Source organism: Monodelphis domestica, chromosome 3 (assembly GCF_027887165.1).
Source record: "Monodelphis domestica isolate mMonDom1 chromosome 3, mMonDom1.pri, whole genome shotgun sequence".
In the NCBI taxonomy this organism is placed as follows: Eukaryota; Metazoa; Chordata; class Mammalia; order Didelphimorphia; family Didelphidae; genus Monodelphis; species Monodelphis domestica.
Window position 1 is genome coordinate 316,829,086 of NC_077229.1, and position 17,016 is coordinate 316,846,101.

The window sequence follows — 17,016 nt, forward strand, 5'->3', positions numbered from 1 at the left end:
GACATGTCATGTTTTAATACCTATTTGTCAGGTTTTAGTACCTAAATGCAGGCAGCTAAGTGGTGCTGTGGACAAAATGCCAGATCTAGAGTCAGGAAGACATTTTTTTGAGTTCAAATATGGCTTCAGACACATATTTACTGTATGACTGTGGGCAAGTCACCTCACTGTTGTTTCAGTTTCCTTATCTGTAAAATGAGCTGGAGGAAGAAATGGCAAAACATTCCAGTATCTTTGCGAAGGAAAATTCTAAATGGGGTCACAATGAGTTGGACACAACTGAAAAATGAGTGAACAATAACAAAGTACCTAAATGCACTGTGATCTTAAAAAAAAGGCTAAAAATAGAAAAGAAATGGGGTTCTAATCCGTTGACTATGCAATGTAGAGTAAATCACATTTATATCTGTGATATATATAAAGTGGAAAAAAATACATGCTTCTCCCTGCTGCACAGGAATATTCTAAGATCTACTTGTTGCTAAGATAAAATCTTTTACAACAAATAAGGAATGAGATACATTAGGAATTGTTTTAAAATTTTTATGAGATTTAAATTTTCACTCAATATTTGTTTTAAAAAAAGTTTGTTCAACTAAAAATACTTTTAATGTACCTAAATTATCAACTACTCCAGATCATAATTGAGTCAAGAAATAAATAAAAGAAGCTTCTTGACAACCAAATTAAAGGTAAAAAATTCATGCACTTTACTAATCTAGGAATCTTCATGCTTTTTCACTCTTAATTTTACATACAATCCTAATAAACTCAGTGATCAAATATTTCCAACCCATAATAGTTTTATTAGTACAAATGTATCATTAGGTCTTCTGAACACCATAATATCTTGATTCAAAGAGAACTATTCCCAACTTCAGTATACCAAAGCTGATTCATTAGTCAATTACTCCAACGCAACAAAGTTTTAATCTACATATCCTTATAGCATTTGTCATGCCTTACTTGGGATTATCCTATTTTACTTAAAGCACAACTGCTATATGTAATATTTATAAAAAACATGATTTATAAGCTATAGTACATATTCTATACCACACTGATTTGCATTCAGAAATGCCAGAAATGCAAGGACCTTTCAATGTTTCAAAATCCAGCCCCAAATTAGCAAAGCTAACCTAATTTTTGAAAAGTATAACTATGATTTTTTTTTAATCTACTACTTAAAAATCTTAAGACTAAGCTGAAATAAAATTCTTACCACTCCTCCTGTTTTATTGCTAGCTTTCAAAATCTCTCAGTAACTGGAATTTATCAAGCTAAAATTTCACCCTACTGCCCACAGTCACATAATGAAAGAGTATTAATAATAGTCTGAAGATACACAGTATAACTACAGAGAAAACAATTATGATTTTAAACTGCATCTTTTTTTTTAACAATAGACTTAACTGAATGAGCATTTGTTAAGCACTCAATGTAAGTAACACATTGTGGCAGTTACTGAGAATATAAAGACAAATCTCAAAAGCATTCCCTGCCCTTCTTGAGAGAGCCATCTATTCTACTTTGGTTGGTAGGAAGGAAGGCAATGAGGAAAGATTTACACAGATGAGTAAATAAAAGATAATAGAAGGGAGAGAATTCTAACAACTGGAAGGATCAGGAGAGCTTTCCCATAGAAGAAAGCACTTAATTTAAGCTTTAGAGGAAGCTAAGCAATTTGATGAGGAGGCAGTGTTAAAGGAGTATATTATAGGTATGGAAGATTGTCTTTTGAGAAAAAGCCAAGTTTTAGTAAGCAACAGTAGGTTTAGTTTGGCTGAAAAAGAATATATGAAAGGGAATAACATAAATCTAGAAAGAAAAGCTAGAGTCAAGACTGGTGAAAAGTGCCAGATACAAAACCAAAGATTATATATTTTACTCTAGAAGCAATAGCGAGTCACTGAAAATTATCAAGTAGGGAAATGATTTTGATCCTTGATTCAGGAAGATTATTTTGGCAGCAGGGTGGAGGATGGAGAGAAGAGAGTAGAGGCTAGAAGCAGCAAGACCAATTGGGGGGTGGGGGGAATATAAGAATCAAAGTGAAAAGTTCTGAGAGCTTGAACTAAAGCAGGCCCATTAGTGGATAAAAGAAGGAAGATGTAATAGATGTTTAGAATGAACAAGAGTTAAGAGCTGGTTGGACATAGAGTGTAAGAGGAATGAAGAGTTTGAAGTATTGAGCCTGAGTGATGGTAAAAAACGCTGAATCTCTCAAACAGGGAAGTTTTACAGACTAAGAGGTTTAAATAGCAAAGTCAAATTCAATTTTGAACATGTTGAGTTTAGATATGCAGGAAGCAGTTAATGCAGGATTAGAGCTCAAGAGAGCTGTTAAGGTTAACTATATAGACATGAGAATCACCTGCATAAAAAATAATATTTAGTTCCTGGAATAACCTGCACTGAGGTAAATAATTAATATATCATTTTAAAGACAGTAGCAACTTTTGACAGTAGAAATTCTTTGAGAAAAGTACTCAATCTCCACTATGTTTTTGTTTTAAAGCCTTTTCAAACCTGTAAATTTACCATATGCCTAACATGACCCTAATGCAGCGGTTCTCAACCTCTCAATTTGTAGCAATGAGAATACATGATGCATATTAGGTATTTACATTCCAAATCATAACTGTAGCAAAATTACAGTTTTGAAGTAGCCACCAAAATAATTTTTTGGTTTGGGGTCACTGCAACATGAGGAACTGTATTGTGGGGTCATGGCATTAGAAAGGTTGAGAACCACTGCCCTAATGTATAACACCAAACAAATTCACAGAAATATTTTACTTACCTGAAGGTGACTAGCAATTAGAGTCCAATCATCTGTTCCATGTTGTTCTACTAATTTCTTTAGCTTGTCATCCTAAGAAAGAGATGCAGCAAATTAGAATTCAACAAATTCAAAATTGAAAACAGACACCCAATTTAAGCCACATTATTGTTGATAGTTATGAAAGAATGGGATCCAGAGCAACACAACTATACAACTCTCTCCTGATATCAGTCTGTTGCTATTCCTATAGCTACTTAAGGTGAGAGTATATACGGGCTAGATGCTCATGCTATGGCTTAAGGGTGTGTTTTTAAAAGCATCTTGTATATAAAGTACTAAGCAATAAACAAAAATGTAAAATACTGTATTTTCCCATTCTAGATAACATTCCTATCAAACATTACCTCATCCCTTGTCCATTTTACTCTATTCCAGAGCTTCTTCAATCCTTTTTGCTGTGGTACTTCATAATCATGATCAGCATACTGAAGGTCATCATCTTCATCCTCACTATATAGTAATACAATTTGAGAGATCAATTTTTATTTAAATTTATAAAGTCAAAGAACCTAGTAAAATATCTACATATTGTTGCCCTTCTTATTCAAAAGAGGATTTTGCCCAATGGAATTGCTTGTTGGCTCTGGGAAGAAGAGAGGGAGGGAAAGAAAATGAATCATATAAACGTGAAAAAATATTCTAAAAAGTAATCTAATAAAAAAATTGCAAGAGAAGATTTTGATTGTTATTGCTACCTAGGGTGCACAAGCAAACTTCTAGATTAATAGACTAACACTTCTTTTCACAGCCTGCACTCTTTTCTTTGATGTGAAATGCACCTACTTGCAACTTTCATTCAGACAATTTCTTCATTTTAAAAAATATTTATTCAGTAAAAGAAAATTTAAAACACTAAATTAATCTATGTGCTTATCAAGGATAAGAGTAAACAACATGGTTCTGACTTTCTAGAGTATTAGAAAAAGAACCTGTGATCCAACTATAAGAAAAGATCTCTGTACCTCTAGCGGTTAAAGGGGTGGGGCAAATATATATTTCAAAAGTGTGATTTAAAAGGGAAAGAAACTTATCCCTACATATACTTCCTGAATCCTGCCCAAATGTCTTGCTCCATTTCAATGGAGCTCCTTGAGGGCAAAAACTATCTTTCTTTTTGCTTATATTTGTAAGCCCAGTGCTTGGTACACAATAAGCACTTAATATTTGCTAACTAACTGAAAGAGATGATTTTTCTGGTGACTTGTTTTTTCCAATTAACAAGAATTTTTCTTTTCTCCCTCTCAGTTCTTCCCAGAATTAGAAAGAAAAAAGAAAAACAAAGCCTTTGTAACAAGTTATGTGTATATTTACTATATATGTATGTGTATATATACATATACATATATAGAGATATGTATATAGTCAAGCAAAACAAATTCCCACAATGGTCAAGTCCAAAAATATGTGGCCCATACTAAATCTTAAGTCCATTACCTCTCTGTTAGGAGACAGATATCATGATTCCTCACTTGTCCCTTGGAATTGTGGGTTATCATTTGATTGATCAGAATGCGGAAGTCTTTCAAAGTGTCTTTATAAAATTATTGTATGAATTTTTCTCCTGGTTTTCCTCATCTCATTCTGCATCAGTTAATACAAGTCTTCCTGGGTTTCTATGAAACCATTCCTTTCATCATTTTAATAGTACAATAATATTCTATTACATTAATATACAGTAATTCAACCATTCCCCAATTGAGGGAACATGTCTAGTTTCTAAGTCAGCATTGCTACAAATTGAGCTGCTATAAATCTCTATACATATAGGTATTTTTCTTCTTTCTTTGAGGTATAGACCTAGTAGTGATTTTTCTGGATCAAAGGTATCTCCAGTTTAGTGATTTATTTGGACACAGTATCAAATTGCTTTCCAAAACAGCTATACCAATTCATAGTGCACTAATGTGCCTATTTTTCCTGCAAGTGCTCTAATGATTATCATCTTTGCCAATCTGAAGGGTGTGAAGTAGAGCCTCAAAAGGTTGCTTTATCTGGCATTTCCCTAATTTTTAGTAATTTGGAATCATTTTTCCATATAGTTGTTAATTTCATATGGCTTAGATTTCATCCCTTGAAAACTGGCTGTTCATATTCTTTAGACCATTTATCACCTGGCAATTAGAGATCACAGTTAGCAAATATCTCCTTGAAATTCCAAGAGAACTATGAGTCATTCAACCTTACTATATGAATTTTGTGTTGTTTCTCCAGAGATATAACTGAAGCCTACTACATTGAATAAATAGGCCTTCTAATTTAAAGGATAAATGAAGGTATGCAGGATAGGTAATTTTATGATATAAAAAGGGAGAACAAGTCCAGTTGGAAGCATAAATGGGGGAGAGAAAGGATATGGTGGTAGGGTTGGGGAAGAGCAGCCCCAAGGATAGAATGAAAGCCCTAGGTACCTAGGGAACTGAAGATATAAGTAAATCAAAAACAAACTATTTTGTAATTTTCCCTAAGCTAACTCTTGGTAAGATGAGAGATTTTTGAGAGCAGCTGGGTAGCTCAGTGGAATGAAAGCCAGGCCCAGAGACATGGTCCTTGGTTCAAATTTGGCCTCGGACACTTCCCAGCTATGTGATTCTGGGCAAGTCACTTGACCCCCTCACCACCACCCCCCATTGCCTAGCCCACTCTTCTGCCTTGGAACCAATACACAGTATTAATTCCAAGATGGAAAGTAAGGGTTTATTTTTTTTTTTAAAGATGAGAAATTTTTCTTTGCCCACTTTTGCAAGCAGCATAGGTGTTATGAAGGCAGCTTCCTGCCATGATGACACAGAAGAAAATAAATCTAGAGCCATCTCTATAAACACACAGGTTTTTTTTGGACTAAGAATTCTAGCTCAGTGAAATCATCCTAAAACTAAAAGATAACTAACATTGTTATCTCTCCCAAATTAGACCATTCACATCTCAATAGTCCTATAACTCAAGGAGTCATTAATGTCCTTTATGCAATTTTTTTCTTAGCTAAATATATACCAACACTTTAAATGATTCCACATTGATAAAGTAGTACAACTCTTTAACATCAATATTATCTTGGTGTTGCAAATCTCGAGACATCCACAGAAAAATCAAAATTATAAAAGGGAAATGAAAAAAGCCGTAGTTGTGGTCTAGGAAGTCTTTTTCATGGCATGTGGCATAAAATAAATTAAGGTCATAATATGCCTGGAAAAGGAGAGTTGGTCATGTGTTGAAAATGAAACAGACAACACAAGTATTCTGCTTCTATCTCAGAGATATTAAAAGGAGAGGAAAGCTCTCAGCACTGTAAGTAGTTCCTCTTGGAGTAACTAAAGAAAAATGGGAATAATTATGTATGAAAGCATGGGTATGGTTGGCATCTGTACCTGTGGTATCCATGATCATAAGACCACAGATCCACCCAAGCAGGATAAATGTGCTAGCATAATATTTTCTTCAATTCATTTCATCAAATATTTTAGTGTCTTCTTCTTGCTAGTTTCTAGAATTCTTAATTCTAAAGAAAATTTATACTAGAAGTTAAAGAGATAAGATAATGACACCTGAAACATTTAGATGAATGAAAACATATTTATTAAGTGCTTACATTTAGATGAATGAAAACATATTTATCAAGTGCTTACTATATATCAGGCAGTGCGCCAAGCGCAGAAGATAAATACACAAAAACTCAGTCCTTACCTACAAGCCTTCAATTAGGGCTTATTTTTTTATGTAGTATTTATATCAGGTAGTGGGGGGCCAGGGAGGAATTTTGGTCTAGGAGGTCACAGATGGGGAGTGGAAGTACCACCTAGCAGAAAGGCTAATATGAAAGAAAAGGAAAATGACAAATGTTAGAGAGAATGTCGACAGTTGTGAACTGATATGACCATTCTGGAGCATAATTTGCAACTACGCCAAAGGATTATTAAGATGTACATACTCTTTAATACTACTAGTTTGTATTGCAAAGATATAAAAGAAAAGAGAAAGTGACCAATATATTTATTGGAGAAGGGACAAAAATATTTATTAAAGGACAAAAATATTTATCACAGCTCTTTTTGTGATGGCAAAGAATTGGAAATTGAAGGGATGCTCATCAATTGGGGAATGATTGAACATGTTGTGATAGAATATTGTTGTGCTATGAGAAATGATGAGACAGTTTCAGAAAACCTGAGCAGATTTATATGAGCTGATGAAAAGTGAAATGAGAAGAACCAGGAGAAAATTGTATACAATTATAGCAATATTATAACAGTGATCAAACGTGAAAGACTTAGTTACTTTGATCAATACAATGATCGAAGACAATTCCAAAGGACCCATGATGAAAACTGCCATATACTTCCCGAGAAAACAAATGGAGAATGATACACACTCCTTTTCATTTTTTTTGTTTCTTGCTTTTTATTATTTATGTTCATGTGCATGCAAAACATAGCTAACAGAGAAATGTTTTGCATGACTTCACATATTTGATCTATTGCTTGCTTTCTCAATGGGTGAGAGGTAGAGAGAAGCACGAGGGAGAGGGAAAATTTGGTACTTGATACATTTTTTTTAAATGTAAGAGTATGGCAATTATTATATAGTAGATTTTCATACTCCCCAAAATCCCATCCCAATAAATGAACTTCAAATTTATCTATTAAGAATACTAAGAGGGGGCAGCTGGGTGGCTCAGTGGATTGAGAGTCAGGCCTAGAGACAGGAGGTCCTACGTTCAAATCTGGCCTCAGACACTACCAACTGTGTGACTCTAGGCAAGTCATTTAACCCCTATTGCCTAGTCCTTACCACTCTTCTGCCTTGGAGCCAATACACAGTATTGACTCCACAATGGAAGGTAAGGGTTAAAAAAAAAAGAATACTAAGATCCAAGTATACTATAATTATGAAATCTGATGTATATCCATAACACAGCTTACGGTAAGATGTCTCAAGGTCTTTGTGAGGAAAGCTACACAAAGAGAAACAATCAGGACACAATAATAGCTTGAATTCTTTGCAGAAACAAGCAGATGATAGCGTAATAATTGAACATTTGGTCTGAAATGCAAAATTTCAGAACTAAAATCATTGGATCACAAACTTAAGAGCTGGCAGATACTAGCACTCCTGCATTGCTCTCCATGGTACACTATGCTTAGATAGTGACTCTCATCACCCCTCCCCTTTTCAGTTTTTTCATGTGTTGTCTTTCTCCTTTATATGTAAGCTACTTAAGAGCAAGGACTGTCTTCCTTTTGCTTTTATTTGTATTATTGGGGCTAAGCTTAGCCTGATGCCAGGGAACTAGTAAGAACTTAATAAATTCCTAATAACTTGATCTGCTTTGACTACTATAGCTCCTCTCCCATTTTAGAGATGTCAGAGATAATTAATTATTTGCCCAAGGTCACATACATGGTAAGACTCAAACTCAGGTCCCCAGACTATAAATATAACTCCTTTCCATTTCAAAGTATGATAGTATTACTACTACCCGAAGCAGGGAACAGATACATTGCTACAAGAGCCCTCTGAGACAAACCTTGCACTACCATTTCCAGAATTTTGCATTTCAGACTGAGCAAATGTTCAAAGACTCTCACATTCCATTACCTACAATGCCAGCTGATTTTCTACAAAGAATATAAAGTATTATTGCATTCTGGTTCCCTCCTCTGTAGGTGACACCTAGCAATAACTGAGCCACCCTCACATATGATTTCTTTTATAAGATTTATCATGCTTACTATCAAATAAAAACACAATACACAATTTGTTGCATTAGAAAACCAAACAATTTAAATACATCTTGGGGAGTTGATTGTCATCAACTGGCAAAAAATATCCACCTATTCACCATGAAATACAAGCATAACCCAATCCTTTCTGTTTTCACTGCCTTTTTTTCTCTCTATTTATATATTCTTTCTTTATTATCTCCATCTAGTAACTTTCACAAATATTCCAAGATTTATCCCCATATATGAACTGTTGCCTATCTTAGCAGCAAAATTTTTTAACCCAAGTATAAAGCTTTATAATTTGTCATTAAATTTCATATTAGATTAACTCCATCATTATGTAGCTTGTCAGAATTTCTTTGGAAAGAAGGTTTGGCATTATCAGACTTTAAACAGTTTATAAAAAAGAATTTATCAAAATTATCTTGCAGTGAATAAAAAAATATTTAACTGTCTAGTAGATTAGATAAACACAACTTAAAAGGAAATATGTATACCCATCCAGGCTTTTATAAAACCAAGAACACAAAGTACTAAGGAAAGAAAAAGAAATCTACATTGAACAATTCCAGCCGGCAGAACTTAAGAACAAAATCTTGTACCACATTCCACAAATAAATTTCAAATGAATGAAGGAACTATATATAAAAAAGTTGCACGATTAAAAAGTTAAAAGAATGGAAAGAATTTATCTTGTAATTTATAAGTGGATGAATGTGACAGGAATAATAAAAAGAATATTATTTTTAAAAGGGTTTTTTAAATGTAATTAGGAGGAAAAAATATAAACCCTAGGCAAAATCATGGCATAAAGCATCTCCAATAAAATTGTGACATCCAAAATCTATAATTAAAAGTCATTCTCCAAAAGACAAGTAGTCAAAGATGTTATCAAAAGAAAAATTAGAAATTATAATATAAAATTTATAAACCACCAACTATATTAAAAAGTTTAAACAATTAATAATAATTAGAAATATAAAGTAAAATAACTCATAAGTAATTGTAACCTGCCAAATTCAATTCCATAAGTTTTATTAAGCATTTACTTGATGCAAGGTTAAGGATGCAAAGGCAAACCAAAAACCAGTTCTGTCCTCAAGAACCTTACATTCTACTGTGGCAAGGAAATTCTTAATCTGTAGACTACAAATTCCCCCATAAACCTGGATGGGGGGGGGGAGTCACATTTTTGTTTTAATATAATAGATTTCCTTTGTAATCCTATTTATTTTATGTATTTTAAAATATTATTTTATGAAGGGGTTCACACGGTCAAAGGGCAGCGAGATGGCTTAGTGGCTCAGTGGATAGAGCATTGGGCCTGGAGTCAGAAGACCCGAGTTCAAATATAGCCTCAAATACTTACAAGCTGTATGACCTGGGATAAGTCACTTATGGCAAACCACGCAAGTATCTTTGTCAGGAAAACCCCATGGACAGTATGGTCCACAGGGTGATGAAGAGTTGGACACACTTGAATAACCACAACCACCGGTCCTTGAAACAAAAAAGTTAAGAACTCTAGCTCTAATTGAATACAATCATATGCAAAAACAAATGCAGTACATGCAAAATTGTGGATGGAGATAACGATGAGAGAATCGGGAAAGTTTCATGGAAATGGTACCCAAAGTTTAGTTTCAATAGAAGACAAGGTTTCGGAGTCAATGAGCATTTTGGAAAAGTGTATATAGGGGTTTGTATGTTGTACTGAAAAATTTTCATCCATAAAAATTCTTTTAAAAAGAACCTGGTGAATTCCTATTTGTCTTACAGTGTTCGCTTTCTTGCATTTTGTGGAAATTGCATAAGCACATCACATATTGTTTTATCTGTCATTAATGAGCTATCAATGAGAGCAACTAACCAATCTACATTATTGGCCCTGACTTTACTGACAACACTAAATCCTCCCAAATCTTGTACCTCTTCTAATTTCTCAACCACTATCATTCTTCCAACCTCCATGATAGCTATTTCACTCATCTTGCTCCTTGTCTTGATTTTTAAAAAAAGAAAGAAAAAAAGGAAGAAGATGGGAGTCTGAAAACTATAGGCCTTGACCTAGAATACTGACAAAATTCTAGAACATGTTATTAGAGACAAGATTTACAAGCATTTTAAAAAGAAAATGGTATTCACTTAGAGCCATCATGACTTCACCAAGAACAGATCATGCCAAGCTTTTCTTGGCCTTTTTTTTCTTTTAAGGTTATAAGATGGAGATCAAGAAAATGCCACAGACATAACTTCCCCGTTTTACTTCCTTCTTGGACTTCAATAAAGCCTTGACAAAGTCTCTTGTTCTATCTTTATGGCCAATATAGGAAACAGCTTGGTGCAATGTAGAAAACCCTTTGGCTTGGAGTCAAAGGGCCTAGCTTTTAATCCCAGCTCTACCTATGTGACCTCGGAAAGTCACTTATCTTCTACGGATTTCAATTTCCTCATGTGTCATAGTATCTCTTCTAAAATCTAAACCTACGATTCTGTGATAGCCTCATTTTGAGACAGATGGGCATAGTATAAATGGAACCAAAAAGGATACTGAAGGACAATTCAGATCTTAAAGATTTTGCAACTTTTTTTATATCTTTATGGCCATTATATTAAAGCAAGGGCCATGCCAAATCAAATGTACTCTATTTTCTGTCCACTAAAATACAATATATGTTCTCTTTTTACATAAACATTAACATTCAGTAGTCAGCCCTCTACCAAAACAACATTTTGTTCTTAAACAAAATCAGCCAAGTGCCATATAGGGTAGATTTTAGGCTATTACTATACTAGAACAAATGACTAAGAAGAAGGGGGAAGGGCAGGAAGAACATAGCAGAAAAGTAAAATCATTTCTCTAGTCATAAAAGCAGAAATAGAACTTGAACTTAAGTCTCAATCTCCAATTCAGAATTTAATTCTCAAAGCTACTATTATTTTAAGGGACAAGGGGAGAATTGTTAAAAAGAAAATACTAGTTTTGTAGTTACCTTGTTAGAGAATGAAACAAGTAAAAATGTTAAAGGGTTATTAAGAAGAATGGATATAACATGTGTTTAATAAATGTTTATTGATTAATAAACATAGTTAAGTGTAATTTTAACTGGAGATTTATGCTATCACAATAAGCAAAAAACTAGCAATCAAGCTTATCCTTCAAATTCTATCTTTAAATGATAACAATTATCCATCTTGAAAAAGCACAACTAGATAACCAAATACCTAATGCAGTTACAAGAACTCTGGTTATTTCCTTTCCTAATGAAAATAAACAATTAGTGGTTTAAAAGTGTGGATTTAACTCTAATTGTTTGGAGATTTTTGAAGCAAGATTACTTAAACTTAATCAGATATTTTAAAAAATGCCCCAAGACTAAATCCTTACTCCTAATACACTTCTTCAAGCATGCAAGTTGCGATTTTACATTTTCAATTCAGTAAAGTTGATTGGGTTTATTTATTAAAGTGAAATTAGGCCACCCTGTGGCCAATATGATGTATCGCAAGCAGGAATAGCTTAACTCAAATTAGAGCTTTCATCCAAGTACCAATGGGTAGCAAAGGGCTTGTCTTCATATATTCTAAAGTGATTTTTTTTTTACTAAATATTAGAAGCAAAGTAGATATTGGAGGGTGTTCTAAACCACATAAAAGCTAAACCTTATTGTTTGAACAAATAATTTAAGGCCTAGGAATATACCCTGAAAGTACAAACAAAAGCCAAACAAAAAGAGATATCTGTGCAGATTTTCATAGCAGCAGTCAGTATGCACACTATTATATATAGTTATATTATAGATAACATAAAGTACTACAAAAAGCCCAAATTTACAGTAAATGAATTCTGAAATAAACTGTGGTACATTCATATACTGAAATGCCAATATGCAATTAAAGCCAACAAATGGAAGGAATTTAAAAAATCCAGAAAAACTTTTATAGAATGAAAGGGGGAGGCAGAATTAGGAGAATAAAGTACATATTAACTACAACAATATAAAAGTGAATAAGAATAAATGGATGAACAAAATCCTGAAGAGAATTTTGGAATGAATGAAAACTGATACCTTATATCTTAAATTAATTTAAGTTAATTAAAGTTCAAGCAGTTACTAAGTATAGTTGGTTATATTGGCCTTCAAAGGTAAATTTCTAATAAAATATTTAATAAAAAATAAACCGCTAATGAGGAAAGGCAACTAATGAGATCTTTTAAAATTGAAATAAGGGCCCTTAAACTTCATCTAATTCAATCCTCTCATTTTGCTGAAGGAAAAAGCAAAAAAACTTAGCACAAGTCAGATGACATTTCCAAGGGTGGATAGCTAAACAGGCAAAACCAAGACCAGAACCCATTCAATCCAACTCCTAGTCCAGAGTTTTTTTATTCTATAACACAAGTAGTATTGTATACACTGTATTGAAATACAGCCCAGGAGTGACAAAGACATGGGTTCATGTTCCACTTCTAGTATAAACTGATTGGTATGCTTCAGACAAGTCTCAGTGTCCTAGGCAATTCTGTTAAGACCAAGTTGCAGAATAGTTGCAGACCTAAGTTAGTAGGGCATTTGCAGGTCAGACCAAAAATTAAACAAAACTACCAATGTAACTAGAAAAGCTACACTCCAAAACCTGTTCTTTCTCTTCCCATCTTACTCCTTCCCACTGAAGGATTTGCTATTGCCTTATGAGCAATAGTTATTTCATTTATGAAAAATTTCCAATGTATAACTCAACCCAAGTTACTAATAGAAAACATATCCATCTTTTGCATTTGAGGTTTTTTTTAGTTATATGTAGTCCCAATTTTTAAAATTGTATATATTTACAAAAGTTTAAGAATTGAATGCTCTTAGGCTATATTAGAAGTTTTAGCATTGCAATTTTACCTAATTTATCAAATCACTCTGAAAGAATAAGCTAATTAAAAAGATATCTGAAAGAAAAATGTAGCACACAAATGGATATTTCCTGTTCAGTCTATTTAATTTGTTTTATCAAAAGTACCTTCTGTATACTACACCTGAAGTAACACAAGGTCTTTACTTAATTTATATATTTTTTAAGTTGCATAGAAACCATACAGGATTCATGGATATGATCTCATGCAAAATTATCATGCAGTAAATATATTTCAACTATTACTTACAGAATGCCTTTGGGAGATGTGCCACATGAGACGATTGTCTTTAAAAAGTTCCAATTACAGCAAAAAGGAAGGAAATAATCTGCTGTGACATCTACCATTACAGACACTAAACACTTCCTATGGGTGATTAACAAGGGTATATTTCCCCTTTTTACTTTATACTATATTAACTGTTAAGTTATATTTACATACATAAGAAAAATAATTTTACTCTAAATATTTATGGTTCAAAGCACTTCATTACAATATAGAGGTCTAAGAAAAACTATTTTATAAAGCCATTTTTGTATTTTGTATTGTTCTCTAAAGGAATAAGCTCCTTTTTAAAAACCTAAATTTAATTATTATAAGAGATTCATGACCTCCCTTGTTATTTTGTTTCAGTTTAATCCTCCCAGCCTCCAATTACAATTGATATTTGAATTCATTTAAGAGCTAGTAAGAAATTAAAGTTTATAACAATAGATTTTTATGGACAACCTAGTCAACATGGGAAAAGAAACAAGTGGAAACAAGATAGTTATCTTTACATTTGTACTTTGTATACTAAAAATATAAAACATTACAAACTATGAGACAGTTACAAGAAAGCTAATAATGGTGGTTTTGTTGGAAAGCCAGAACCAAATCTTTCACTAACTTTTTCTTTCATAAATGGTTGATGCAGTTTGTGTAAAAAAGAAAAAAATTTAAATAAGATTAACATTAAAACTGATAGATGGGAAAGCCAGATAACAAAAATTTAAGTTTATCTGTTATTTAATTGATAAAAAGGAAATGATAACACTACTTATTCATTAAATTACCATTTACACAAACATTTTTTTTTCTATAATATGCTAGATTCAAGGTTTACTTCAGGGTCCTCAAACTCTAAAGACTTTTATTATTAGTCCTATGTGTTCAATGTTTCAGAAGTTTTTGAAAGTGGTGTCTGGCTTTAAAGTTTGTACCTATTCGTATTCTGTAGATGATGTTTCTTGTATTGCAGTTATGCACCACCATGAATAAATGTTTGACATAGAATTTTTGTGTAGTACTGAGCTGGACTAGACAGTTATTTGTAGTCCTTTCCAACTTTGATTCTATGAAGTATGAGATTAATAGATTATAGTGGGGGGGAGCAGTTGGCCAATTTATAAGTAACATAATGTAATTACTTCCAAATTTTAATAGGATCAAAAGTAAATATAAATATTACATGAGAGATCATCCTCAAGGCAAGTTTGAGGTTATTAATGTTTCTATATGGAGATAGGATCGAAAAAATAAAGACATTCAGATCTCCAAAAGACAATCTAAAACATCTTTTCAGATTCATTAGATAATGCCAATTTGAAAGAATGTTTAATTTATTTTTGGTTATTTACTACACATAGTTTAAGGGCAGCTTCATACCTTTAAAGGATAAGGGATCTAGTATTCAGTCTTTGTCTTTTGCTACATTGATTCATCCTGATATGTGCCCTTTGATAACAAAAATGTATGCTTCACATATATTTAACACCTGGGGTAGTCAAAAACAAAAAGATGCATTCAAGTATTAACTGCATTAGAAACACTGTTTTACTTTGAAACCACCAGCAGTTTTTATTTCAGTGAGACCTCTTTACAGAAGCCAAAAAGGATTTCAAAAGAACTGAATACACTGGTAATTACAGAATTTATAGCACCTAGAGATAGAAGACCTAAAAGGTTATCTAGTTCAACTCCATCTTTATAAATGAGGAAAACTGAGTCACCAAGAGAGGTTAAGTAACTTGACCCAGGTCACAAAGGTGCAAAACTTCTTGACTTCAAGTTCACCACACCTGGCAGCCTTTCAATATCTCTAGGCTCTTGTGAAATTGGCAACCAGTAATCTCTCAGACCCCTAGGCAAGAATCATACACTAAAAATATTGAGCCTGCTTCTAAGAAGTTTTTCAACATACTTTAAGGAAAAAGTTCAGGTGAAAGTGCCACGGTAAACTCATAATAACATGTTTCATATTGGCAATGGGTCTCAAATTGGCGATTAAATTCATTTAAGTCCACACTTTCTCCTCAGGAGACAGTAAAATATGCTGATGTGGCATTTTTCTGTAGTAAAGATTCATCACACAACCACTTGAAGCTGTAACCCCAATTTTTTTTTTTACAACACCTATTACGGTTGTTCTAATAAAATTAAAGAAACTCCACCCTCTTTTCATCTCCAGGAGTGTTTTCTGAGCCAAAGCAAAGAGAACTTTACCGAGCAAGAAGCCCTCTAGCAGAGTAAGGGGTTCTGACAGCTGCCCGAGCCCCCAGGGTGGGGCTGGAACTGGAGAAATTTAACCCTGAGACTAGGTGAGGTGGGAGAGGGTCTTTGGGGGTGAGGATGGGTTAACTACCCAAAAAAGAGCAACCCCGAGAGGCCAGAGCCATTTTTACTTCCTTTGGCACTTTAATGACAGGGTCTCTCCCCCGCCCCCCACCTCCTCCCCACCCCCGCCAGACCCGTGTTGTGGCCCTAGGCGGGCGGAGTAAGAAGTCGGACGCGGGGTTGGGGAAGGGGTCACGGCCGCCTGGGGCGGGGGGATGGGGGTGAGGAGCGGCGGAGTCCCGAGCAGCGAGATGAGACGATGCCCAAGGACGCGGGCAAAGGGGAAGGAAGTCACCCACCTGCGCGACCTCTTCGCCATCCTTCAAGTACCGCATAGGCGCGGGCTAGGCAGGGGACGCGGTTGTGCCTCCTCCAGCCTCAGATGAGAACGGGCTCCTCCTCTCTCCCCCCCCCCCCCGCCCAGTCCTGCCTAGGCTCCCTCCTCACCGCGCCCCGCTCCCCGGACGGAGGGCGAAAGCGAGAGTCCCGCCAGGGACAAGCGGGCGGGGTCGGAGGGGGATGGACTGTGACCTCCCTATCTCGCACCCTGGGGCTCCCGGGTCTCGCTTCTAACTCCGGCCCGTCCCGGTGAGGGATGCCAGGGACATGTCACGGCACCTCTTTGCCTCTTTCCGCCTCCCCCGCCCCGGTCTACGCCTGCTCTAGGTCCAGTCCGGCTCCCGGCCCGACCGTCACCCCGCCCAGCCCGCGGCGAGCAGCTCTGCGGGGCGAGCAGCCTCCTGCAGCGGGTTTTGTCCGCACCGCCGAATCTCGCGCCCAGCCTCCCTCTAGAGCCGCCGTTTGAATCTGCGCACGCGGCCCCGAACCTCATTGGCTGGGGCGGCCGCACGCGAGCCGGGTGGGGGAAGAGGTGGGGCGGGGAGAGCGCGCGCAAGAGGGTGGGGGGGAAGAGACCTTGGACTGGAGACGGGAGATGGCTAGTAGTAAAA

The 17,016-nt window shown here is 35.2% G+C and overlaps 1 protein-coding gene across 5 annotated transcripts in view; it reads right to left on the minus strand.

Moving 5' to 3' along the window:
* The window catches only part of MYBL1 (MYB proto-oncogene like 1), a 52,160-nt gene extending 35,659 nt beyond the window's left edge, over positions 1 to 16,501 (minus strand). For all 5 annotated transcript variants that reach the window (XM_007487031.3, XM_016431502.2, XM_016431500.2 and 2 more), the window contains exons 1-3: positions 16,366 to 16,501; positions 3,190 to 3,295; positions 2,804 to 2,875 (exon numbers count right to left, since the gene is read on the minus strand). In XM_007487031.3, coding sequence (XP_007487093.2) covers positions 2,804 to 2,875; positions 3,190 to 3,295; positions 16,366 to 16,385 — 198 coding nt within the window. In that variant the 5' untranslated portion in view covers positions 16,386 to 16,501. The remainder of the gene's footprint in view (positions 1 to 2,803; positions 2,876 to 3,189; positions 3,296 to 16,365) is intronic.
* Positions 16,502 to 17,016: the final 515 nt, after the last annotated feature.